Here is a 27023-nt window from a genome sequence, read left to right as displayed (position 1 = left end):
TTGGGGAAAATCCATGTTTTAATGTTCTTAACTTCAAAGAGTTGGTTTCTTCTGCAGAAACCCTATTGTTCTTCAATTACAAGATTTAATCTGCTGTTTATGGACCTTTGAATCCATTTTTGGAGAAAGTAGATATTTTTATGTGTGCACAGATGGATTGCCAGCAGTTGGAAGTATGCTACTCATTTTGTTGTTTCCCTGGTTATCCTTGTCAAAAACAATGAGGTTGTACAATTCAGAAAATAAATGAAGAGCCAGACGGACTTTAAAAAGTAACAAATTAACATCTAAAAGCTGAATTTTAAGAAAATCTTCCTAAAGCAGAAAAGAGTGAACATCATCTGTCTAGATGAATTTAAGGGCAATGTTCTGGTCAAGTTCTCCATTTCAGCTAGTACATTGGGGGTGGGGGGAGGATTTGGGATTCATATAACTGATTTTACTGTAATTTGCAAAATTAGAGAGAAGTAAATGCTACTTAGAAAAAAATATTTATTTAAAAATACTGCTGTTCATTTTTTGAACTGAGGTTCCTGTTGCCTAAAGAACCTGTATGAAGGCAGGCTGATCCAAAGCATTCGATCTACCTTAAAATATTGTGGTGGTTACCGTGGATTCAGGGGTGTCCCTCCTTGGTCCTTGTAAGCAGTTATCTTCAAAGTGCATCACTCTGGGCTGTAAAGCTGACTTCCTAATACGCCGTTTCTCTCCCTCTGCAGGTAACGATGAAAGCAGCTGCTTGCTTTCACCTCCTTGTCCTTCCCAGTGTACCTGTGTGGACTCAGTGGTACGTTGCAGCAACAAAGGGCTGCGGATATTGCCCAAAGGAATTCCCAAAGACGTGACTGAGCTGTAAGTTACCTTTTGCATGGCTCCTTTCATGAGAAGTTCATGAAATTACATCATAGCGAGGCTTTGTAGGTCCTTGGGGGTTTTGCCTTTGACTTTAGTGGCTGGTGTTTTGTGCTTTGGTGCTTTCCGTATGTTTTGACTGTTATTTTTATACTTATTTGTCCCTTGACTGAATACATTGCTCTGTAATGGGAGGAGAGTTTATCTATCCTTGTACCCATTAATTCTGTGTGTAGAGAACAAATGCATATATTAGTATCAAATAATCCTGTAGTGCTTCTGAGCAGCCTAAGCTCACAACAGGCAGTTTGAAAGGATGATGAAAATATGTTCCTGACTTATGCTGCTCTGAGCTAATTATCCTCTGAGGAGATGAAAAAAAGAAAAAGAAAGCAAGCCAGTGGTGGAAACAAACAATGAATTCTTTTCTCCAAACCTCATGAAATGGTAAAATAACAGATAATTAGATTAAATTGTAAAGTAAATTCATCCTAGTTGAGAACCATCTTTCTAGTTGTCTTTTCATCTACCCCTTGCTATGACTTTACAGTGGATTTTGGTTCTTTCCATGGAAATAAAATACACTGGTGGAACTGCTTGGCTTAAACAGTTGGCAATAGAAATACTGAGCTTTTCCCCTTTAGGTCCTTATTCAAATCTATCCCAGGTGAGTTGTTACTGAAGCTTGTTACGGTCTCATCAACATTTCTATGTGAAAGTAATCGGTTGAGTTGGTTGGTATTTTCAGTGAATTTTGTAATGGATTAAAGTCTGATTCTGCTGATTTTTAGCATCTAGTACTATTTTTACTATTTAGTAACAAGGCACGTGACGAATGAGATACACATCTTTTTACTCCCTTCCCAGTGGGAGAATGGGGTCTGCACTGTTTTTACCAGTGCTGTAATCAAATACAAGAATTTGTTGCTGAATGAGGAGTGTACTGAAAGTGTATGTGGTAACTCAAATGAACATGGGAATTTTGCATTAATTAATACATCCTTGCAACACTGTTAACCAGGGCATGGTTAACAGTGGTTTGAATGAAAAGCCAAGTCCTGGCCTGTATTCCCTTATATATTGCCATCAGCGATAAAAAGTCTGCAAGGTGCTTCCTGGTCTGTTCGTGTTCAGGTTTCATTCCATTCAAATATGACTTGCCAACAATAAGATACCACAGATGTTACTTTGATTTCCACTGCCACACTGAGGAATTTTTATGGTTGTATTTTGCATATTGAGTTTTACTGATACTATCTGATACACTGAAGACATAACTTTCACAAAAGGAGTGAAATTAATCTCACATTCTTGAAAACTGCTATATTTCTTGGCAAATGAGGCAATAGCCTGGAACTGAGCAGTTTGAGTTCACAGGAGTTTACGTGACTGTCTTCTTCAGCAGGAGCCTCTTGGCTGTGCAAGCCTCTAGTTCGGCTTTCTGCTTTCAATCCAGAAATGTGTCAGCAGAACACAGTCAGCCATGGACTGGCTGGCTCTGAATATTTCATGTTCTACAAATATAACCTTGAATCTGTCCCAGCTGTCTCAAAATTCAATCCTGATCTCACTCTCGTCTCAACCAACATAAACTGAGCTCCTTATTTGTATCTATACCAAAAGATGAGCTGCAGGTACTAAAACTAAAAATTTAATGTGTTTGTGGAAACTGTGACGAGAAATAAATAAATAAATAATCCATCTTACTTGCCTGCCTTCTGCTTCCAGATTGAGAGAAAGATGTTGCCCATAATCTAGAAGGGACTGTATCATCTAGGTCCCAAGTTGCTAGTGTAAAAATACTTAAGTATTTTTATTGTTCTGTGTTTGAGAATTTGTCATTGCTACTATGGTAAATAGCATCTCCTGTGGAACCCCACCTCTTGCTTCGTTTTCAGGACACCTAAACCTTGGCAGAGAGAAGCCGATAGCTTTCTGGGCGCAAGGTGAAAGAGATTTATCTTGTTGAGTCTATTTACACTCCTCACACCAAAATACCCCCATTTCACTAGGACGGTCCTAGATCCCTTGAACTGTGTCCTAAGGCTGAAGTATCTTCTTAAAGCTGTTTTGTTTCTGTCGTAGCGGTGGATATCTGTTTAGGACTTGAAACTGGAAAGCACACAAGTTACCCGCTGCAGAAGATATCGCGGCTTTTGCATGGCCAGAGAGAGCCACAGCAGTCTCCAGGGCAGGGATGCCTTCACTTGTCTCACGGGTACAGTGGTCACAGGTGCTCAGATAGATTAAAAACCCTTCCGCCGTGTTGCCGCCACCCACGCTGCCTTTCTCGCCTTCCACACTCTCATGTCAGAGACCTCTGGGCAGCGCGCTGCGGTCTCCGTGCTCCCACCAGGCACTCGCACAAAACCACGGTCCTAAGGACAGACGTCACGCCAAGGAGAGGACAAGGGTGTAAAGAGCCTGTTGTCCTGGCAGCCCACAGCTCCCTCCCTGCGGGACGCCTGAATGGTGATACGATGCAGGGGAGCATTTTAGAGGAATTTTTATGAATGCACCAGTCTGACATTTATAAACTTCCATTATTGATGTATTCATTTACAAGGCACATTAGATGCAGTGCTTTTTATTAAATTGTAGAGTGTTTTTATACAGCATAGTTTAAGAAAAAGAACTGCCATGTATCTAGATAAACCAGTCTGTTACAGCTGAATATAGCCTTCGCAGAAGTTCTTTTAAATTCTTTTAGAGGTCTTAAACCAGGAATTCTTTCATTGTAACAGGTATTAAATAGCAATGTGCAAAAATGAACATGCCTCTTGCACAGGCACATAGGGAAAATGTTACCCTTTGCTGGGTCAAATTTCACTGTACCTAAGCTCAGCAAAAAAGATCACCAGCGATGTTTTATTGCATGGTGGACTGGAGACATAGGCTCGCTCCTTCCAACTTTCTTCCTGAGTTTCTCTTTTGGATGTGTATATAGACAAAACATGTGAAAACCATTATCTCCTTCATATTTAGAGCTTGGAATGACAGGAACATCCCTGTGTTTGGTTTGTACCACCCTTGGGAGGAGGGATTACCTTGGCAAGGAAGGCTTCCATCTAGAAGAGAGTTGAAAAGATCACTAAGTTTCCTGGCTTTTTAGAGGGATGATGATGCAAGAAATTTTTATTTCCCAGTGATTCCTTCACAAAACCATCATGGGCAAGCCTTCTTTCAGCTTCCTGGGAATGGGGAAATATTATGTTATTTCTTGCAAATTCCTTTGCTTTATATTTACATACTGCCGACATTTTTTCCCACTGTTTGCTTGCTCTGAAGAGAAGCCTCGGTTTTTTTGAACATACTCAGTTTTCTGATCCAGATGTTCAAAAGTGACATGTTCATGCAACGAGCTAGTTTGGAACTTAGCCTCACTGCCGCTTAGTGTTTTAGGCTTTCCTTTTCTTCTTTTTTTTTTCCCCAAATCCGTTTGAACTAAGTTTCCCATGCTCTTTTTCCTTTTACATATTACCTCAGTGTGTGAACACTAGTTTTTTCTTTTTTTCACAGAAGTATAGTCTATTTCTAATAAAGTCTTATCTGACAGCATCCAGCTGCTTTTATGGACCTACAGCAAATAATATTTTGCACTGGGGAAAAACATTGGAGGCAATTATGTGGACAGCATGTGCATAAGCTGTAACATAATGAGCATGGTGTATTTTAGAATAAATACGTACTAATCACGTCATCTCTAGACTCCAAATGTTGTCATGACGCTGAGCTATATGATAGCACTGACGGGATTGTTAGGGAAAACTGCATCCATACATCGTTCATGATTATTTTTCTTTCCATTTATATTAATGCATATTAATACTTGCATTACTTTTGCCATTTCTCTTTCTCTCCTCACAAACCTCCTCTCTCCCATCTGTGTTTTTTACGTGTTAGGTTCATTTAGCCTGCAAGCTCATTCAGTACTTGGCCCAGCAGTTCTCACAAGTCGCTGACCTGCTTACTAGCAGAGGCACCCCACTGAACTCTCGTTTAGCTCTTTATTCCCCACCTCTAGTTTGCTGCCTGTCGCTGCCTCGGCCTTAGCATGGCACCTTTATTCAACCGAATCTCCAGTCGCCGAGATGGTTTTGACAATTGCTTCCCATACATTTGCTGCCACATCTGCTTGGAGGTATTTACCACCAATCTCAACCCTCCTTTCCATCTTCCAAGGCACTTGTGATTTCTCTTGACTTGTGACTAAAAATAGTGGCTCATACCAGGGCCATGCAAATTGTTGCAATAAATGTGCTCTAAGCAGTTGGTGATGATACATGTAGAACGTTGGAACACTTTAATGCCATTTTTCAGTATGCCTGTATTGCTGTTGATCAAAGGGATAACGGAAGTGAGATATCTGATGAAAATCATCTGCTTGAGAATGCAAATGCTTTTGCTTGTCTGGCAATCTGCACTATTTTATACACTGACCCTTAACACAGACTTCAGTGAATTTTCGTTTGATAATAAACGAGAGAAACAATTTAGATCAAAGCTTAGGCTTACATGGTCCTGTGTCATAAAAGGTTTTACAGCCTGCTTAATTCACTGCAGAGGAAAACTCTCCCATTGAGAGAACGGATGGTTCTGTAGAGGATATTTTAGTAACAGCTGAAATAGAGGACTTAAATCTGCATTTCAAATCTGATAGTTTAGGAAAAGTAAACAGTATCAATACTGTCAAATAATGTATTCAGTGACTGAGGAAGTTTGAGTACATATCGGAAACGTGACTTTAGCACTAATAGAGGTAAGTTTAACTTTAGGGCCTTCACTTTTCTCTCAAACGCAGTCATGTTTCTGTGTGCCAAACCTGTAGGTTGTGGTCTGACATAAAAATGCAGCAAAATCCAGAGTCCAAATTTGCCAAAACTTAAGATTAAGTTCAAGATCTAGATTTGTACCTAGATCCATACTTGAATTTTGTTTCTTCTCAAGAAACTGTAATTGAAGCTCTTAAAATTCATGCTTTGTGGATATGTTTCATCTTTCACAGTCCAATTCTCTTCTAGACCACCAGTTTTAGGAAATGAAACTTGCCTCAAAATTTGAAGATATTGGCTATCTGCATTAAATAGTTTAGACTATAACATAATTTTAGAGCTGCATAAAATTCTTGAGTATCATCTTTATTTGTAATGTAACATTCTATATGAAATATTTAAAGAAATTAAAGGAAAGGCTTTGTGCATTTTCAGTTACCGCTTGAGAACTGATTTCTCTCTCCAGTTTCTTCTGCTAGCACAGATTGCCGCTGTGAGCTTGACTTTATGCCTGAATAGACATTTCAGTACAAAAAAGGGTCCAAGTGATTCAAATGGTTACATGATGCTTTGGCACCTTGTGCTGGTTATATCACCTCCAATCCAAGTGGTTTCAGTATAAAAATAGACAAGTTGGAAGAAGAACAGCTGTCATCTTTTATGCATAGTTTTAAATTTTTTATATGTGATGTTAGTGTGTGCGGAAGGTGCTGGATGAGCCCCGGGGCTGCTGCCAGCACTGGGCTCTGAGAGCCGGCGCGGTTGGTGGAGGCACGGAGCGAGGCAGGGCCGTGCCCCGCAGTGCCAGCCATCCTGGCCAAAGAGGTACCTGTCTCCAGCACTCAGTCGCGTTGCGGGAGAAGACTTTCCTGGTAGGTGGTTGGTGCCATTTTATGAGAACGTGAACACGTGGTTTGGGGTTTTTTTCAATTTTGGCTCTGGTAATTGCTTGTTGGTTGCAAGTCATTATTGAGACTTCAGGATTCCCAGCAGCATTCATGGGGTAAAAAATAATTTCCCATCTGATATATTAAACTACAGTCTAGAGACTTTAGGAAGCAAATGAGATTGTTTTGGATACTAGTCTCAGTGTTTGTATTAAGGCAGCTGACACCCACTCTTGACTCTGTCTATACATTAATAACTTGACTCTGAGCATTAAAATTAGACATATATATTTTTCATTCATGCCAGGATTTCTTTGCATACCACATGCCATGTACATCACCTTACTTTGGCTAAGCATTGAAAAGAATTAAAAATACAACCTTCCCTCCACATCATTCTGTTACGGTTTGGTTTGGTTTGGTTGGGCAGGAGGTCTGTAGCTTCATCCATGTTTTTTTATTTGTATATACGTATACATAAATACACAGAGTTTTGTAACTGGGCTCCACCCCTTCACCCTCAGGAATAATTGTTCTTCACTCTGTCCAGCTCCCAGCCCCCCTGCACCCCGTACATCGTCGTCAGCCCAGCAAGGGGCAGAGCTGCTGCCCCCGCATCCCCTCCCTGCGCTGACGGAGGCCTGGCCCACGGTGGGCAACACGGTGCAGCAATTGGCTTCTTCAAATGTTGCATCTTGGATCCTCCTGATTCTTGGCATGCTCTTATGCCCTAAACGCTCTGGTTCTTTCAAATTCATTGCACTTAAATGTGCTTTCAAAATGAATGCCTTTTGCTTAGAAAATATTGCCATTCTTTGTATAATGTAGTGAAAGGTTTAACAGTGGTGGATTGTTCTTATTCATGCATGGAAAGCATATAATCAGTAATTTTTCAGTGTAAAACTGTGTTTGTTCAGAAATTATACCGGTGGTATAAGTATTGCAGCTTTCTGCTAGCACATTTATGTAACCATCAGATCACTTGCAGTACAAATCCAAAGCTATTCAAAGCAGATCTTCTGTAGGAGTTTAACTCCAGGGGTCTGCATGTCTGTGTTAGCCTGAATAACGAAGCACTGGATTAAAATGTGCACCCTCAACTTTCGATTGCACCAGAAGGGGAAACAGGGGGGGAAAACCTTGGCCAGCCGTCATCAGTTTGTTCAAATTGCAGGCTGTTTTATATTGGGATCAACAAGAGAATATCCTGAAAATATACTTCGAAAGATTTCAACACATTGCAAGAGTTGAGTCTCCTTTCCTAAAGGAAAATCATAGATAGCTTCCAAATACATAATACATGACCTGCTTTTGATTTCCTTTGGAAATCCTTGGGATTTTGCATTTGGAATAAAGACTGGAAGCATGGGTTTAAGATTTGCGACTTTCTGGGATGAAAAAGAAGGCGCGGACTCTGAGCGGCTTGCTGCGTCCATAGCAGACCACGACTGGGGAAATGAGACGTGATTTGCCCTATTTAAATAGTAACAGATGTGGTTGAATTCTGAGGATCTTCTACGTAACAATTTACGGTGTGAATTCTCCAGGGAACTCCATTTTCAAAATAATTTGTACCAAATTGAGTCAAAACGAAGCAAGTGACTTTACACTTGCTGAACACGAATATCCATGGGAGGTGTAAATGTGGCATAGCTAACCCATGCTCTGCTTTGGGATACTCTGCGTCAGCAGAGCAGCTGTCACTGCTTTGCAAGGGCTAACTTTACTGTGCAACGCTCTCACTCGCTGCTTGTGATCTTTGTGAATGGAGAGCTGAATGTGTTCAGTAGGTTTTCTCATTAAGGAAGGATTTTGCTTTTGGTTAAAAATTCAAAAGCCTGTAGTCCCGCTTGTCCAGCCTCATCCTCGCAGGAGCTGGGGCAGCTCCGCCACGTGCTCTGAGGTAGCTCTGCCTTGCTGGGATCCTGCGCACAGGCAGAAGGGACCATCGTGAGCCGGGGGTACTTTAGTTGAAAAGAGAGCTGAAGCAGCAGCGAGAGGGCATTATGCTGAAATAGAAGGCAGAGGGGGGAATAAAATGTGACAGTTATAAAATGTATTATGTAAAAAATTCTGTTAGTGTTTAGATTTTATTTTTAAATGATATAAAAATAAAGTTTGTGGGAAAATTTTCTTGGATTTAGTTTACACAAATATCTCTGTGCTGTTAGAGTTAATGTAGAGAGGGAACATATAGCACAATAATAATCTGTTATTCTTGTTGTTTGCTATAGTAAATGCAGAATAAGGAGGTCTGTTGCCGAAGAAAAGGAAATTGTATGTGTGGGATAAAAATTCTTAACATGATTATCGGATTGTATTTCCAGCAGTAGAGGCAGCACATTAAGTGTTCTGGTGTCTGTGGGCTGCATTTCCTGGCTACGCTTGATTATCTTTCAAAACATACCACATCAGTTGCGTTGCCCCGTGTCTACCGTAGGACAAATCCCCCAAAGCATCTTGTAAGGAAGGGAAATACCATTTCATCTTTTATCCTCACCTGTGGAGGGAGAAGTGCGTTCCTCCTACACGGTACTTTCTGAGAAGGCTGGATTCGTTTCCCCGGTAGGTACAGCTTCTGGCAGGTGTCTGGAGGATCACCTTGACGGTGTCATGGCACCACAGTGGTCAGTTCCATTGGAGCCTTGTTACCTTCGTATTTTCCAGGGACGCAGTTGCACCCAAAAGCCAAGGTTAAGGAAAAGAAATCCAGCTCTGTCTGTATTATTTTGTGACGAACAGGAAAAGGCCCACATCCCATTGCTACCACAGGTCAGCTGTGGAGGCTTGAGTTCCCATGCTCTCTTCTGGGCAAACTTTTGGAAAGTATTGTATTTGTTCAGGGTTTTTCTCTTGGTTATGTTCATGTTTCTTTAGCAGAGAAAACCTGCAAAATACAGGCACTATACTCAAGAAAATGATGACATAGGATTATCCCAAAAGGCTTCAGCCCTGCTGTGCAGGTGTCTGAATAGAGACACATCTAGTGGTGTCTCAAGCAACTTCCACCCTGGCAACACAAGCTATTTTATTAAATACACTTAATGCTTGTAGGAGGAGCATGTATTCAAAGAGAACTTGTTTTTTGGCCTTCAATTTGTACCAAGTGTTCCTCCTGTACCAGCATACTTGGAAAAGGAAAGGTGAGGAGGGTGTATATGCCGTAGCAGGAATTGCTGTAATGGATGTGGCATCAAACTGATGGATGTTTGTGTTGACGCTGGAATAAGTGAGACAGTTTGCAACACAGAGACCTGGCAGTACGGCTCCTCTTCCAGTTGTGGCTGTACCAGGAACTTACACGCGCAAGACAAAAGCTTCCCTAGCGGGGTCAGTCAGCACTCGGCATTCTTACAGAAACTGGTTAAGGTAACTTTAAGTTCAGGGCACAAGCCATACAATATTTCTCCTCTTCTTCAGTTGCTGTCATAGAAGAACCAAATGGTCATTTCTGTTTGCTGTAGACCAGGGATCCTTTATTCGCTTCCAAGTCTTAAAAAAAATTAAAAAATCAATAAGCTGTCATGCTTTGCATGTCGGATAATTCACTTATAAAGGAGAAACTGTTATAGTTTCAAAGCAGTGAATCAAAGATAATTTCCTTAGTGACTGACTTCATATTTTTCTCATTCATAGTGCGGATTGAGTGACAGGAGTTCTTGTTAACGTGTTTGTGTAATTGTCAAATCTGACTTGTTTTCAGATACCTGGAAGGAAACCATCTGACTGCTGTGCCGAAGGGGCTCTCCGCCTTCAGACACCTGACACTGATGTAAGAAACACGTGGTTTCAATGTCAAGAAAATTACATGACTCTTTCTGCACTATGTTGTAGGTGGAACATAAATAATTAGTATTTGGGGGAAAAACCCACAAAACCCCAAAACCTTCTGTAATTAGAATTTGGAAAGAATTTCACAGTGGCCACTGCTGCCAATAAGCGTTCATAAAGAGTGGAGAGAGAGTGAGGTGACTTGAGAGCACCAGAGACCCTTCCTCTGCAGGGGCTTCCAGCCTCTGAGAGAGGACTAAGCTCTCGTGCTGGCTGCTACAGTTTCACTTGGCAGATTTATCTGTGCAAAGCTGTAAAGGTCATTAACGGAGGAGATGGCATTAATTTGTTCTAGGTGAGGCAGTATTTATAATGCTAAGGCAATGAAAATTTGCATAGCTGTTTCTGCTATGAACGGTCATACAGACAGAGACACAACTAGACTCTTTTCAGTAAATTGCTCCCTGAAATACACAGGAGTGAAATTTCTTGCCTGAACTATTTATCAGAAATTTTCAAATGCTGTTTGAATCAGCTGTAGATACTCCAGGCAAATGGGCAGAACAACCTCAGACAAAAACAACGTGGAGGGGAACACTGGAATCCTCTGTTTTAAAAGTGTTTTATTTGGAAACATCTCTAATTTTGTTTTTCAAGGGAGAGCAACAATAAAACATTCTGTTCGACCCTAAAAGACTTTTTTAAAATTAAAAATGAAATTTTGTTCTAGTAGCTGTCAATGTGAAGAGCATATGGAAATGGTATGCCTGTAATAAATTGCAAAGCAAGTTGGTACGGTAAATATTCACCCATGCTTGTATCATCTATTAATTTATCCTTCTTCAAAAATTTTACTTGTATTCACTGATTTGTTTGTTTGTTTGTTTTAATGTAATGTGCTGGAAATATGCCTTGATATTTCTGAGTCTGAAGCTTTTTAGGGGAGTCTGATGTGCTTTGCTTTTAAAGCTTATTCAAAGTTGGTTAGAAAATATTATATCAATTGATAATATGTGACTTTTCAATTTCTTCAAGCATTTTTCTGTGCAGATATTATGTAATCTTTAAAAAAGTCTTATTTCTTAATTTATACATCTAAATGATATTTTCTGTCTGTGTTTCTTCAGTGATTTGAGCAACAACAGCATAAGCGTATTGGCCAATTACACTTTCAGCAACATGACCCAGTTATCAACACTGTAAGTAGCCCAAAGTTTTGGTAACAGTTTTAATTGCTTTTCAGACACCATCTTAGGCATTGAACGATTAGTATATATCTTGTTACTTAAGCATGTGGCTTTCCATGCTTCTTTGTCGTTGAATTAGTAGTGAAATAATGAAAGAAAATACAGTGTTGTAACTCTGTTCTCTCATTCTCCCAGCATCTTGAGTTACAATAGACTTCGGTGCATTCCAGTCCACGCGTTCAATGGGCTCAGGTCTCTTCGAGTGCTGTAAGTACCACTTCTTCAATGCAGCTGAGTTGCAGCTTATTAGAATGCTGTTGATGGCAGGGAGGTTTTTAATGAGCAGATGGCTTTCGCTTGATTCAGTAGTCATAAATATTTTCACACAATTAGCTTCAATGTACTTGTACTTAGGTGCAATATGTCCGGTAATGACTAGAGCAGGTGAATGCTAAACTTTGAAAAGAAACAATTACATATTTGCAGGATGAATGACTTTTCTCTGATAGTTCAGGGACAAGAACTATCATGAAAATAGGCCTCCAAGAGACTGCATAGAGTCTGTTTCTCTCTTCTACTTGAACAATGTTTGGGTGCTCCACAGGAAAGGACTTTTCTCTTGATCATATTTTAGCGTGTAAGTTTCCATTGGATGCTCCAGCAAGAGTGTCTTTACTGAAAACTTGTGCATTTTTAGAATATTTTCTATTAATTTAAATTTCTGCAGGCAAGTTTTTACGTAAAAGTATGCAATCTGAAGGGAAGTAAGTTAGAAGTCCCCACACTAAAACAATGCGTAAGTCAAGCCAGTGGCTGGGTGCCAGTGATGCTGAGATGGCTGTCTCAGATCTCTTTAAGTTGTGAATAAAATTTCACCCCGTGTTGACTGGTGGCACACTCGGAGATGTCCACGCGTGATTTCTTTCTTTGGAGATCCTTTTCTGCACTCTTTCCTTCCAGTGTTGTTGCTTTCAGCAGCTTTCTGGATTGAACAATTTGCTTACAATCTCTTCTGAAAATCGTCATCTTTATATCATCTTGGAGCGTGGGCTGTGGGCCTGTTCCTTGCAGCCAGCAGCCCCCCCAGCTTTTCTTAGGCATCTGCTAGGCTGACTCCAGCTTCAGTCTCATATTTACTGTCTCTTGCTCCCCTTCTGCCTCATCAGAAACAAACCCTGAGCTGGGTTTGCTCAGCAGTTTGTGTGCAGCTGTCAGGACAAGGCGGAGAAGCCACCTTCCTCCCCACTGCCCAGCAAGACAAGTGGGTCAGCATCACCTGCACAGTAAACTGAAAGCAAATAAATTAAATGGCTCATCTGTGATGAGATTAGTCAGTCTGGTGAAGGAGAAAGAGCTTTGAACACTAGAAGGTCGGGACAGAGGAGTTGAAGAATATGTCCTGAGTGCTTTGAAACTTCAAAGTAGTATTTTCTATTTTTCCTTTGAAGTTAGATGTCATTCACGTGCCAAAGTTCCTGTGAATTTAAAGAGCAGTGGTTGCAGTGCACTGACTCCATAAGCATGGAATTAAGGTGTCAACGTGGGCACTACTGCAACTGTGGAAGCAATAAGGCAATGCTCTTTGGCCGAGTCCTTTCACTGTGGTTTGAGTGGTAAAATAGATATCTAGGTTTCAACCTCCTAACTTACGAGACAGCTTTAGATTCCCAGTTTTCATTATTAAAAGCAAGAAAGATACGTGATTTGGACTTGTTGTTTTAAGTTTGGCTTAGGACTCTGATTTCTAGCGCAGTAGGATGGCCACATTTGAGCTGTTACATGAGTCCTGAAATTCAGCCACAGATTAATATATTCTGTTTCATGGCCAAATAAATTATTCCATATGGAGCTGTCTTCTGGCCTGCTTCTGATATGCAAGCTAGCTTGATTAAAGCTAGTTTGGGACTCTCTACCCTGAATTACAGTGTAGGCATACCATGCCGCACTCTTTCCAATAGCTGCAATTTGTCTTTTCACTTCTGTTCTTGCAGGCCACATATGGACAGAAACAAAGGGCAATATTTTAATAACAACTGCTATCTTTTGGCTTTTTTAAATGATCTGCTAATCAGATTGAAAAAATAACTTCCTCTTTCAAAGGAGAAGCCCTCCCTGTCTTGCACAGAGCCACACGAGTGTAATGAAGCCTAAATGGGAATCTCTGCCTCTGCTCCGTGCTTTTGGAAGCCTCCAGATTGATTTGATTTATTATGGCCCACAAAACTCTGGTATCAGCTACAACTTTTGCCACATGTCATCTATGTTGTTATTAAAAATCAATTCTCCAGAGAGAAAATGTCTTCCGAGTGACAGTGTGCAATCTGTTATTGTCAGTTATTTATTATCCATATTCTCGGGGGAATTTAAAAGAGAAAACATCAGCAAAACAATTTCCACTTTTTTTTTTTTCTTTTCATAAAAAGAATATAGAGATCTCATTACCTTTGGCTGTGCATGCCTTTGGAAGTAGCAGACCCTTCTCATACAGGCTTCTGTGTCTTCCAAATTCCTTAGGTTTTCTTTACCTTTTGCCTCTCTGTAGTAAACAAAGTAAATATGTATTTGAAAATCAGACTAATCATGGATGTATGATGAAGTTGATCTTCAACAGATCTGGTTCTGTCCTCTTTCTCTTACACTTTTCAGCACAAGCCCAACTGAGAAAACTGCAGAGTCAACATGTTTATGTTTAAGCCTGAATATATATCGGCTTTTACACAATCAGGCCTTGAATCTTCAGTCGTCGCATGGCTTATCCGTAATGGCAGCCAAAGTGTGCTGGGGAGCAATTTCAGCATAGAGTCTGAAGAATTTTTTTTTAATAAGCAAAAGTTGATATCAGTAGGTTTTTGCACCAAAACTATTGCGGTGAAAAATTGTGGGTTTGTTTTTTGGTTTTGTTGCGAGTTTTTTGTCCAAAGCTAGTCTTTTTAGAAGCTAAATGCAAACAGATTTTAAAAGCTGAGCTTGAGACAAGGAAATTATAAATATTAGAATTCTCTGGTTGACCTGAACTGATTATTTTAAAGGTTATTTTTCTTGTGTGATGATGTTTTAACTTCTGACATTTTGTCCTGCTTTAATTAAGAGGCAAAGTCCAGAAATAAAAATATTTATAATTTTATTTATAATATATAAAAACAATTTTCCATGTTACATTTATGAAAAAAAAATAAAATTAGCTACAGAATATTCTACTAACATGAGATATTCTAGTTCTACTGAATACGGATGGATATTTTACTGCAGTTCAAAGTTCACACAAACATAGTAATACGTGTGATGATATAGCTACCACAAATACTCTTCAGGCACAACCGTAGAACCAGTTTTTGCAATATGCTTTCATTGTTGGATGCTGCACTGAACTGACGTAACAGAAATATTATTTGACTTTGGTTTTGGTTTTGGTTGGGGTTTTTTTTGCATCACAGAATGACTACTTGCACTTCTCCAGCAAATCCGTAAAAGGCGCTGCTGTTAGGAGCGTTGAGCAGTGACACTGTGGCTGCCCACGTCCTCTGACATCTGAGCTGTGTTGGGTCCTGCGGGGTCTGGCATCCTTCGGGGTTCGTTGTGCATGTCTGCCCTGGATGGGATGTGGCTCTGTAAGCCAAGCTTCCAGCCACATTTCTGTCTTTGCAGGGTAGATCATTGTTTACTGAAAAAGCATCCCCTTTGTGTCTCTGGTAACCTCACGCACGAGACAGTGGGCTAGGGGGCAGGACTTGGGAACAGTTAGCAAAAAGCAAAACCCAATCAAAGAAAACCCAGCCCAAAAGGATACTTTTAGTTCATTTTCTTACCTGAAGACAAAGTAATAAGTTAGTGAGATGACACGTAAAAGAAAGTTTTTATTTCAAGAATTCAAGAGTTTTGTGACTCTGTGCTCTGAGAGGAGATTCCCATCACCCTAAATTCATACCCCTGCTGTTTACCAGTATTTAGACAAGCGGGTATCTAGAAGTTGTGCTTTTGAGGGAGAACAGAGACATCAATGTGTGTGCTTTAGCTGTCAAAATGTTTAAGATTTTATTTGACCATTTGCTTCTAAGGATTTTTGGTATAAAAATATGCTCCTGTTGTTGATCCAAGAGGAAGAAGATTTTATTGCATTGTTAAATTCTCTTGCCACTATTTATTATTGTGGGTTGTAAGTTTTTTAGCATTTATCATTTCATTTTAGTTGCATGGGTGATGATGTTGCTGACGTCATTTTTTTCATTAAAATGGAGGCATTTGCATCCATGAAACGTACCTCAATGTTTCAGATATGTAGTCAAGCCGTTCATTCCAAATGGGTTTATATTTTTGATCGTGTTACCTTCTTACAGATAAATGGCTTTGTCATGCTGCAGCTTCTCTTGGAAGAAGTTTCCAAGACATCTAGGAAAGAAAATGCACCCCTTCACAGAATAAACACAGCTGATATGACGTGAAGATAAATATAAGTTCTGCTGTCTGTTCAGAGAGAATCATCTTGCACATCTTTAAGTAGTTTAAAAGATGAGAATATAAGCTCATTATGAGTTTCTGCTTATTTAAGTATGCTCATTTCATTGAAGGAGGGAACATTTTGATGACAAGTTGTTGACCAGACCTGACCTTGCATCCTCATACCAACAAAAATACTCCTTATTTAATAGCTGTGGGGTATGTCTCAGTCAGTTGGTCATTCGGTATAGAATTAGTGAGTGTGCTTTATCTGGAGTTCCTGTGTGGGAGCTCATATCCTTCCTGTTCCTGTTTGGATTAATTGCTTAGAGATCCATCCTTATATATGCCAAGTGTTATTATTAATAGCTGAAACCTAGGTATGCTTAAAAGCAAATTTCAGAATCAGGATATTGGAAGGGGAAGTTTTTGGTATACTGGTGTCAAGAACTGGAGAGAGATGCCAGCAGGATAACTGCTGTAGTTTATGTGGTTTCATGCTCTGTAGAAAACCTGCAGTACAGTAAGAGAGAAAGTGCAGCTGCAATGAGCAGCTGTGAAACGCGATCGTGGTAACATTGCTTACGCTCACATAGTTCACAGCCCCGTGGCAGGGCCCAGGCTCGCGGGAGACAGGACAAGGTGTATCTTCCCCTGGCAAGTTTGGCTTTCCTTGCTGTGTGTATGCTGGTGTAAGGCAGCGTGTAAAGGCAGAATTCATGAGAGTTATAAGGCATCATGTAGATCCTGGTGAAGCTTATAGTGGTGTTAGGGTGGAGAAAGGGAAGAAAGGATGCAAAAAGAGATGCTTTTATTTTCATCTGAGGCTATCGTGTATTTCCGTGGGCCCAGATGTTTGGTTTGTTTTAAACAAACTCAGTGTGCACCATTTCAAGCATCTGTACAGTCCCCAAAATAAAAAATAAGATGTGGTTGCTGTGTTCTGCAAATCACTAGGTCAATTAGACAATAAATGACTCGAGGGAAAGAGCCGCTACAAAACTGACGCACGGCAGGTTTCTGTTTTCCACCCTGCTCTGCCACATCTGGAGCACTGACAGTAACTCCTGGACCTGGGAAAGAGGACATAAACAATAGAGCAGTTTGCTATAACTGAGCCAGCTCAGGGGAGAAGTGCAAAAGAAAATATAGTTTTACAGTATCGATGTCCTTTTCCTTTGCAAGTTTTGTACCAACTGTTGTTTAAGAAACAGCTAGTGAGATCCAGCGGAATCTACTCCTCTTGACTCCTTACGAGCTCTTTCTGTCTGTTACTATGTGAAGTAGTAAGCTGGTATCCAGTGACATGCAAACTAGAAAAGCTAGAATAAACTATAAATATTTTTCCTCTATGCTATTTTTTGCCAGATAATTATATAGCGAGGCAGAGGATGCAGCAGCTAAATAGCTGATTTTATTTATTTATAAAATAAAATCTTACATGATTGTGTGTCTTCTCCGGTGCATTTTCTGGGTAGTTTTTATGCAGTTGTCACCCCCAGCGTCCTGTGCTCTCTCGCAGACTTACTTGTTGATGCACGTTTTTCTGTCTGGTCGTCGCTCGGTGCTGCAAGAAGCGCTCTCCCTCTCTGTTTGTCTGCCACAGCCTCTGGTGACGGTGCCCTCCTTTGTAGCAGGGCCTTCAGGTGCAGTTGCAATGAAACCACGAGGAATCACAAATAATGATTTTTGCTCTTGTGTCTGCCACTTTGGATACAAGTGTTGTGCTCTACAAGCTGCAAGAAAAATCTTTCCATTTATGCTTGCCTATGTAACACACACATAAACGTATTTCTTAGAAAGAGATAAAGTGGCTGCCTAAATTGTCCTGGAAACAGTGTAGGAGCCTTTTGCAAGGATCCTGAAAACCCCGCTAGAAAAATGTTAGTTTCTTTGCGCAGGGTGAATAATGCCCTAAGACAACTGATTTCAAGTGTTTTCCCTGGTAGCATAAATATATTTGTCAAATGGATTTTTAAAATACCACACAAACAGGTATTTCCTACTGTAAGAATGGGAAACTAGAATGTGAAAGTGGAGATATATTTGCCCTCATGGACTCTTGCTCTCTCCTAGGATCTCTCTGAAGTCAATATTTAATTTAACTTTCACAGTTCCTATTTTCCCTCTTCTGTTTTTTCTGTGTTTCTGGCTAATGGGATTCTATGAAAGCATACGGGTCTGTATGTGAGGGTCTGCTTGTCATCAATATACTTCTAATAGCATAAATAGTATGTCACCTTTTTAATTTAAAACATTAGTCACCAACAATTCCGATTGTACCATTATTTTAAATGTCAACATCTAGAAGTAGAAGTAATAAAACATGGAAGCTCTTGAGTTGTGAAGCTCATAGAAACTCTCAGAGAAACAAAATTACATATCCTTCTTCAGCACCATTTCCTTCACTTGTGGGGAGCAGATAAAATCCTGCGGTTTGATACCTTCCTGCTTCTCCCCTCTTCTAGGACGCTCCATGGAAACGATATTTCCAGTGTTCCCGAAGGTTCTTTCAATGACCTGGTATCCCTGTCCCATCTGTAAGTACTTCTGTCTGGGTTCATCTGTTTGATTGACGGTTTCAGGGTTGGAAAACAGTGCATATTATTACAGATATAACATTGTATAGCTTTCTGGTTTTCCTGCTCACTTTCCGTGTTCTGCTCTGGATATTCATAGCGCATCTGTTCAAAGGAAGTAAAAGAATACTAGAACCTGTTGTTGTTAGTTACCAAAATATTTTCTCAAGGAAAACCAAATGAGCAAATGTGACAGCTTCCTCTTCTGTGGACTTTGTGTTTAAGGCTTTCTTTCAGCATTGTCTATGTGAAATGCAGAGTGTGTTATGGTCTGAGAGTGAGACAGGAAACCTCCCACAAAGAGCAAATATTAAGCAAATGTGAATTCTGTGCTTAATAAGTGTCATATGTTTTGCATACCGAAATGTTGTCAGTGTATGAACTTGTTGATGAATCAGTACTTCAGACATATATATTTAATCATATGGATATCGGCCATTTCACAGCATTAATACTTCATTCCATAATTTGCAAAAATTATTAGAAGTTTCAGCTATTCCAGGAAATTACTATTGTATTGGTGGAGGTCCAGGATATTTTTAAATGCAGTTCGGTTGATGAAAGAACTGTAACGACAAATAGCTGCAGTTGTTACAATATAAACCTGAATTGTAACAGTTGATGCCAAAAGAGTGAACAGAAAATGTTTTTTCGCTGAGATAATGTGTGATACCGCACATTATTAGACAATAGATGTAAAGGAAAAGTAACTTTATGTGGCATGTTTCTTGATTACTGTCCTCAAGTAATCAAAGGGTTGGGTATGTCTTGGTCATTTTGTGAAGTGACTACTTTCACAAGCTGATAGGGATATTTGCTGCTCTGATGCTGCCCTCATGCACACGAGTCGATGTTGGCATACAAACAGAGATGTGTGCATTTAACGTAGGTTTTATATCTCTGTTTCTCTCTTTGCAACCTTAAGCATGCATTCCAGAACACTTACCTGAGCACAAGTTTCAGTTCACATTTACATACTTTCTGGATAGCAAATATGTCCTCGGACTGTTTATTTCTGCATAACAGCTTTCTGTCTCAGTTTCTCTCTAGACAATAAAAACTAAAGATATCTCAGATTGGTAGGGACAGAAACCATACGTCAGCTACTTAAGCAATTTCAACTTCAACTGAGAAATAGCCTTCTCTGTTTCAGGCTTACCCCTTGGTATCTAAGTCAGAGAAAATATTCCTTTTGCACAAAATGTATTTCTTCATCATGTTCCCAGTATAGTCAAGTCATTTTATATGTTGTTTGGAATGGAAGTCTGACTGAGCTGAAGCCCTGTATCTCCTTTTGGAAGCGCAGTGACACCTTCCATACTGGGAATCTGGCTTCTGAGGGTATTTTTAGAACTCAAGAGATAAACATATCATGCCCCATTTGTTTGGATTTTCCTCAGGGTTTACTTTAAAGGAAGTGCAGATACAATTTTCCTGGGTAAACCGTTCACCTTAGGGAGTGATAAAAACCCCTTTGGCCCAATACAGTCACTGCAGTCTATCTGTTTAGATGTATGTGCTGCCAGAAATGTAAAATACACAAGGCTCAAATGAACAGTAATAAATAGGATCCATAAAATAAATAAGACCTGTCTGGGGTGTAATTTGCACAGTTGAACAATTGAATTTTACAGTGCAATTGCGCTCTCCAATTTCTTAAAGAGGATTCTGAAACTTTTAGCAACCACAATGATTTTGCTCTTCACATGCCAGAAAAAGCTGTGCTTATTCAAACAAAGTCATACATCATTGAAAATAAATTCGTTTTGAGCTCTCCCTGATATATAGATCTTCAAGGAGAAAGCATGCACTTGGAATAATTTTGAAAATGATACAAGGGGTTGCTACTCGTCAAACTCATAATGCACAGGAGAACAAAATTTTGTGTTAAATTTACAAGCTGTGTGGCTAAGAGTAGGATAGGTATTACGGCTGGAGAAAGCTGACTACCGAGGCGCTGCGCGGGGTGATCAGCCTGGGCCTTCTGCATCAGTACAGCTGGGGGGCGGCGGGAGGGGGAGGGTAGCAAATTCACCTTTAGAATTGCAAAGAAGTATTTATGTAGCATAGACAAAACTATTGATTTCAGTCAGTCTTCTGGAATAGCTTTAAATTGGTTTGTAATTGGAAGAACAAAACTGAGATCTAGATACTTCAATCACTTCTTCCATAGCTGTTTAAAGCCTACAAGAAAATGTTCACCACATTTCCTTTACATTGTAAACATCATATTGTTGTAATGTCACTATTATACCAAACGATGTAGCTGATATACCTCAGTAAAGACACAGGAAGGTTTGTATACGGTATAGACACACTGGTTTTGTTTACTATGTATTACTTTATTTACTTGAATCATATAATCATCTATTTAGGCTATGACTCTACTAACTTGTTTAGTCCAGGGCAATGATAAAAATGTTACAGCACTACTGAAGGATCAAATATATTCATACTTAAAAAGAACGCAAAATCTGTTGGGGTAGAACCGAGACCTTCACAGTTAGGTCAGATCCTGCATTTGCTGTCCTCACCGTCGCTGGTACACCCAACTCCGTAACTGATTCCGTTCCTCAGTACTGCCCACGCATAAACTGACCTCGGCACTCCAGGGGCTCCTCAGCGAAACCCTTGGTAATGGGTGCTGCGACCAGCAGGTATTTCTGTCAGACATATTTTCAATAAACAGCTCAGATTCCTAGTCCTATTGCATCATCTCATCTTTACTAAAATTTATGTTAGTTACCTAGAAAAATAAGCTATCCCCTCCTCTGTTTCTCCACATTGTCATGGCTAGAGTTATTTTAATTGCCTTTGTTCTAAGTTGCCTCAAAAGAAAAAAAAAAAAAGTGTCTGAACAGAAATATCTGCACAACATTTTGAAAATGCTGGTGGTGGTATTTCATTACAGCACAAGATGTTTTTACCTTCTGGAAATATTTTGCTGTAACGGGCAAAGAAATAGAGAGAGTATGTTAGAACTCATGAATGAAAATACAAGAATTCACTATAGTTCCTAGAAATGAAGGGGAAAACAAACAAACAAACAAAACCCCCAAAAACCCAAAGAAAAAAAAAAAAAAAACAAAAAAAAAAACAACAAAAGAACGGAAAGATGCATGTGATAATTTCTGCAGTTGTACAACAATGTTATTGGTAATCATTTCTAGTGTCTATAGAGCAGCTTTATTTCTAACGTGGTTTATGAAGATTAACACGGTAACTAGTTTTCCGTTGTCCTCCCACTCCCATTTTGTATATGGCAGTTGCTGAACGCTAAAGTTAATTTCTCGGTCCAGCTTTCACTGCTGCATTTTGTTTGACCTTGGACAAGTGAGCCAGTTGATCACAGTTACAGGGTCAAAAAGTCAACCCCGTAGGTTTTTTTTTTTCCGTTGTAAGCAATGGATTTACAGAAGGAATGGATGGATATTTTTTAATACTGTGCTGCAGTACACATTTAATTTTGATGAATGAGCCCTAGACAGGGTTTGAACCTATGAACTCTCATTATGAATCTGTCTAGGGCACAGTGGGTTCATTAGTCACTCCAATCGAAATGTATCAACAAATTTGCTGAGGTTTCTGTCTTAATATCCTGTCTGATATGCTTTTATTTGAAAGAAGCTTGAGTTTAAAATACCGTCTTAAAAATAGTTTATAACATATGCAGAAACAGTAAAGTCTAAAATCCAGTTTGAATTACTGGTTTCTTCAGTATCTCTTCCCTATGCTAATCTTTATTTAGCTAATTTTCTTCCCATGGCAATTCAGGTGTTGTACAGCTAAAGCCTTACGTTTACTTTCAGCAAAATAAATTCAGGCTTCCAACATGCATTTCTTCACACTTTCAAAAATTAATTGTTTTTAAACTGACTTTTCTGAAGTCTGGACTTTGGAATTGACTGATTGCCTGAAGAGACACTTTCTTTAAGAGAAAAAAAATAGTATAAATGAGTCAAGGCAGCACCTAAATTTAAGGTAAAAACATTGTTTTCTTTTGGATAGATCTCTATGAATAATGAAGAAGTTCTGTGAATTATAATTACACCATGTGAACGCATCTACTTCAGCCATATGCCCTAATTCAAGTGATGGGTTAACCAGCAAATGTGTTTTCAAAGCCGTAAAGAAACTTAGCAGCCACCAGGTTGGGGTTTTGAAAACAGGGGTATCCTCTGTGTGTATGTTTCATCCAGTGAGGAGGCATTAACTCAGTCATCAGATCCGAACTGAATTACACAATTCACTGTTAGAATATGCTCATGAAGGCCAAAGACTTAAAGAAAGGGCACCAACATGATAAATTTGATGAAAGCAATATGTCCGGCGACATTGCTCAAGCACAATTGTTTGAAAAGGTGGTTTATTGTTTGAAAAAGTGATTTGTTGTTAGGTATTTATACAACCTCCCTAACTGATGATGGGAAGAAAGGGAAAGAGTGGGAATACTGGAGGAGATAAATCTAAAAGACTTCCTGAATACTCAGAAGATCTTTCCCATGTTTTGAAGTAAAGCGTTCCTGTAAAAGTGTAGAATAAAATGTGCCTCAGAGAGATCAGGGATATTATCTTTGCTTGCAAGCCAAAATAACTGCTGTTAATTGTTTTTCACCACTAGGGCTCTGGGTACCAACCCTTTGCACTGCGACTGCAACCTCCGCTGGCTTTCCGAGTGGGTGAAGGCAGGGTACAAAGAGCCAGGGATAGCCCGCTGCAGCGGGCCTGACGCCATGGTGGACAGGCTGCTCCTCACAACACCGACTCACCACTTCCAGTGCAAAGGTAGGAGCAAGCCGGGAGGCTCTCTCTTCTGTCCTGTTGCTTGTCCTCATGTACAGTGCTTTGTTTTTATACTCTTGGAAGCTGTTTGGTTTTAAAGTGAGTTTGGGGGGGAGCTGGGTTTGGCTTTCACTTTCTGAACCATCACGTTACATACAAGTTCCATTTTCAAGTGTTCTTCCACAAAGCGCAGTTAACTGCACCACTGGGAAAAAACCAGCAGACCTCAGAAGAGTTAGTTATTCCTGTTGTTCGCACCAGGCAAGTTAGCATGTAGGATGTTGTTAGAACTTATTTGAGCAAATAAATTGGTTTTGGCCTTCTAGCTACCCCGGAAAGCTTTGGTAAAATAGGGGTTATTTCAAAAATATAGAGCACTCTAGTTATTACATACATTTACTTGAAAACTGAGAAACTGAGAATTCTTCTGGAAAGCAAATATTTACCGAAAGTACATTTTCATTTGAAGATCTGCAAACTGTTCTCCTCAGCTCTGCATCAGAAGCTGTTGATTATGGAAAATGTTTCGTGTCTGAATACAGCGTACATTCATTCAGGAGAGGGTTGAGGTGCAGCTGTTAACGATAGGGGTAGTCTACGATAGGAGTATGCTGCATTAGAGAGCGGTTACACAAATGATAAGGAGCACACTTTTTTGTGGATAAACTAAGTAGCTTATTGCTGAATGTAGATTAGGGTATACCTCTACGTTCTTATTGTAAAAAAAGTTTTGGACGTTCGCTTAGGTTACTAGCAAGTACGTGAAGATGGAGCTGTATTTATAGTGGAAAAGATGGGTCAGTAGCCTCCTCTTAGAAATGGAAATGAGGACATAAAGCCTGTTTGTATGCTTCCCAGAGTGCCATGCACATTTACAGTACTGCTTGGCAGCATGATTTTATAGAGGCTGGGATTAAACTGCTGAACAAACAAATGATGGTGTTGAGGTGGGTTTAGAACCCAAGTTCCCAAGCCTGAGCTGAATTTTATGTCCTTTCAAGTATATTTTTAATAACTGTAACCTTATAATTTAATTACTTTGAAATGTCAGTCTCAAAACTATCAGAACTGACTATAATTATCAGAACTACAGACTTCATAAGTCTCTCAAATGTGAAGTACAAATATACCCTAGATACTAAAAATACCAAATAATGTACTTGTTCACACGAAGAGAAACAAAGAAAATGATCATATTTGCATGTTAAACAGTGTCTGAAAATTAATCCAGAAAGAGAAGCTAGATGACTTCTTCATTCTGAAACTGTGATATATCAGTAGTTATGCTCACTTTCTCTCAAGACTAAGCAAGCAACTCCTAGGCAAGAGATAAGTAAAGCTGTGATCCAGGCTATTAAAAACAGCTGTATGGGTTTTATGTAAATATTAGTTTGGTCCACTAGAAAGCTGGTGGGCTTTCTATCCCAACTGTCTCCGTGGCTCGTTTTATCTGAATAGAAGAGGAGAAAAAAGTGTCGATTAGGAGGTGGTCTTTGGAGAAGCAGAAACTGTTGCTGGTCTGGGCGAGTGGCAGTATACTCCGAGAAGCTCCAGGCCCTAGCAAAATTCACCTTTTCTCATCACAATACGTATATTTTGAAAAACAACGCATGATTTGGTAGTCTAGCTGAACCCATTTCCCATGTGCATGTTTAAGATGCAGTGCCTCATGCTGTCCTGTCTGGACATCGGTGATGGTCTTTTATGGTAAAGCAACACAATTTCTGACAATGTCACGTGCAGGTTTACCCTCAGGCTGGAGCCTTGCGCGTGGCCTGCGACAGGGTACGGTGCGGCCTCGGTTTGTCCTCCAGCTGCATCGCCCTCTCGTCACTGAGCTGTAGCTGTGACATGTGCCTGTCAGCAGAAGAGCAAGACTGTCTGTGGGTGACACAGAGCGTCCAAGGATACGTCCGTACTTCTGCCTGTGTAGATTCAGTCCTAGCTCAAGTACTGCTAGCGCGGAGCTCAGGGTGGGCTGGACCCCCCCGCGCCCCTAAAAGCCTGGGTCATTGCTGCAGAAGTCAGCCCATGCTAAGTTTGGTACCTTGAGATGCTTGTATAAAAGTAGTGCATAGATGTCCTCTGTGACCTCCAGTAACTTTTACATTAAAAAAAAAATAGGGTTTAACTTATTCTTGTTAAAATTATGTTTTTAGCCTGTGACTGAGCAGAAGGTTATGTCTCAGCAGAGCCAAGAAAATAAAAGTATGTAATGTGCAAGTCATGCAAACTCAGCTCTGCTTTTCATTAAATTGCCCTCCTAGTTATGCAGTAGAGGAAAGGAATGTGCTGGGCTGAGGGCATTTTGCTATATGGATTTATAAATCAGATCCACAAGGGCAAAGTAATGAACTACTTAACTGCTAGGAACTAACGCTTTTCTTATTAGCTCCTACATTGATTGGCTTTTATCTATGCCATAGGAATAAATGGAAAAACGTACGTGTGTGTATTATGAAATAAATAAATAATAGAACAAATTCTGGCTTAGTGACCTCTAAGTCTAGCAAAGTAGCACTGCTGCCTGTCTCATGAGCTCTCTGAGGAGCTACTTCGTATATTCTTCATATACTCTACCTTCAAGACAAAAGTAGCTCAGCTATGTCGCATTCCACCCAGTCAGTGCCAGAAATTCAGATGTTATTTCCTCTTGCTGTCCTAACTCCAAGTTAAAAACATGTATGGTATTTAGTTAGACATAAATGCAAAGACAGAAGAGGATGACAACAGTCTTTTGTTTCATTTTTTGGATTTGTTACTTCTTGTGTATTTATTCCTCATGATTGCATGTTGCACTCTGCAATCAGCTGCGCCCTGTTAACAGACCATTGCACGTTGCACTCTCCAATCAGTGGCCCTGATAACCCCACCATCAGTCTGGGATCGGGATATAGCCTTTACTTTGCAGGTGCTTTGCAGCTGAGGCTCCTTGGTACCCATTTCTGTTATGTATTCAAAGTTAACAGTGAAGGTTTCTGCCTCGTACAGGACGGTCCAAAGCAAATCCTTGACTGGAAGGGATTTTTTCATCCCTAGTTTTGGTAACCTTCTACAGCTCCGCCTTCTCTCTAACATGAAGTATAAGCTGCTTTTCTTCACTTTCAGGGTGCTTCACAATTTACTCCTCCTTATCATTTATCACACAATAACAGAAGCTCTGTGCCCACTTCTGATTAGCACAGGACCAATTTTAAGTTATTTTAAAACGTATTTCCTCCAAAAAAGAAATAAAATTATTTTAGGGTCTTTACTGCCCGATATAGTTTAAGCCCTTTTAAAGTGTTAGGTTTTATTTTTTATGTGTAAAAGCCATTAAGTCATTAATATTTAAAATTTAGCCACTTCAAAATCACCATTTCTTTAACTGTAAATATTACTGTCTAAATTAGCTTTCTGTAAAATCTCAATAATAAAATATTGATTGACTTGGTACCCCAAATGTACTTAGTGTTGGTTTGGTCTGTGTTAATTTTCCTGCTCACCCACAAACATCCCTACTTCTCTGGAAGAGTTCTGTTAAAAAATGTGATTTATTAAATGGTTTAAATATGGCCATGTATATTTACCTGCATACATTTACATGTTTGTGTATTTGTCTTTGTTGCATTTTGCCAAGATAGCTGGATGTTGATAATCATTCTTCTGGGCAGAACAGGAAGAAAATAAGTTTTGAACTCTGTTAAAATTAAGGATGGTAGAACACTTTGCACCTAAATATTCCCATAAGCCTCTAACTAAATCTTTCTTATGCATGTT

The 27023-nt window shown here is 39.7% G+C and overlaps 1 protein-coding gene across 1 annotated transcript in view; it reads left to right on the top strand.

Moving 5' to 3' along the window:
* SLIT3 (slit guidance ligand 3) overlaps positions 1–27023 on the top strand; it is a gene marked incomplete at both ends in the record, with an annotated part of 527658 nt that overhangs the window by 424472 nt on the left and 76163 nt on the right. The window contains 6 exons of the mRNA XM_082324538.1: positions 720–852; positions 10215–10283; positions 11410–11481; positions 11665–11736; positions 18372–18443; positions 23104–23267. Of these exons, the coding sequence (XP_082180664.1) occupies positions 720–852; positions 10215–10283; positions 11410–11481; positions 11665–11736; positions 18372–18443; positions 23104–23267 (582 nt within the window). The remainder of the gene's footprint in view (positions 1–719; positions 853–10214; positions 10284–11409; positions 11482–11664; positions 11737–18371; positions 18444–23103; positions 23268–27023) is intronic.

This window comes from Platalea leucorodia (assembly GCF_965183815.1).
Source record: "Platalea leucorodia genome assembly, chromosome: 11".
Classification (NCBI taxonomy): domain Eukaryota; kingdom Metazoa; phylum Chordata; class Aves; order Pelecaniformes; family Threskiornithidae; genus Platalea; species Platalea leucorodia.
Note: the sequence above shows the minus strand (reverse complement) of the source record. Positions and strands in the feature narration are given on the sequence as shown.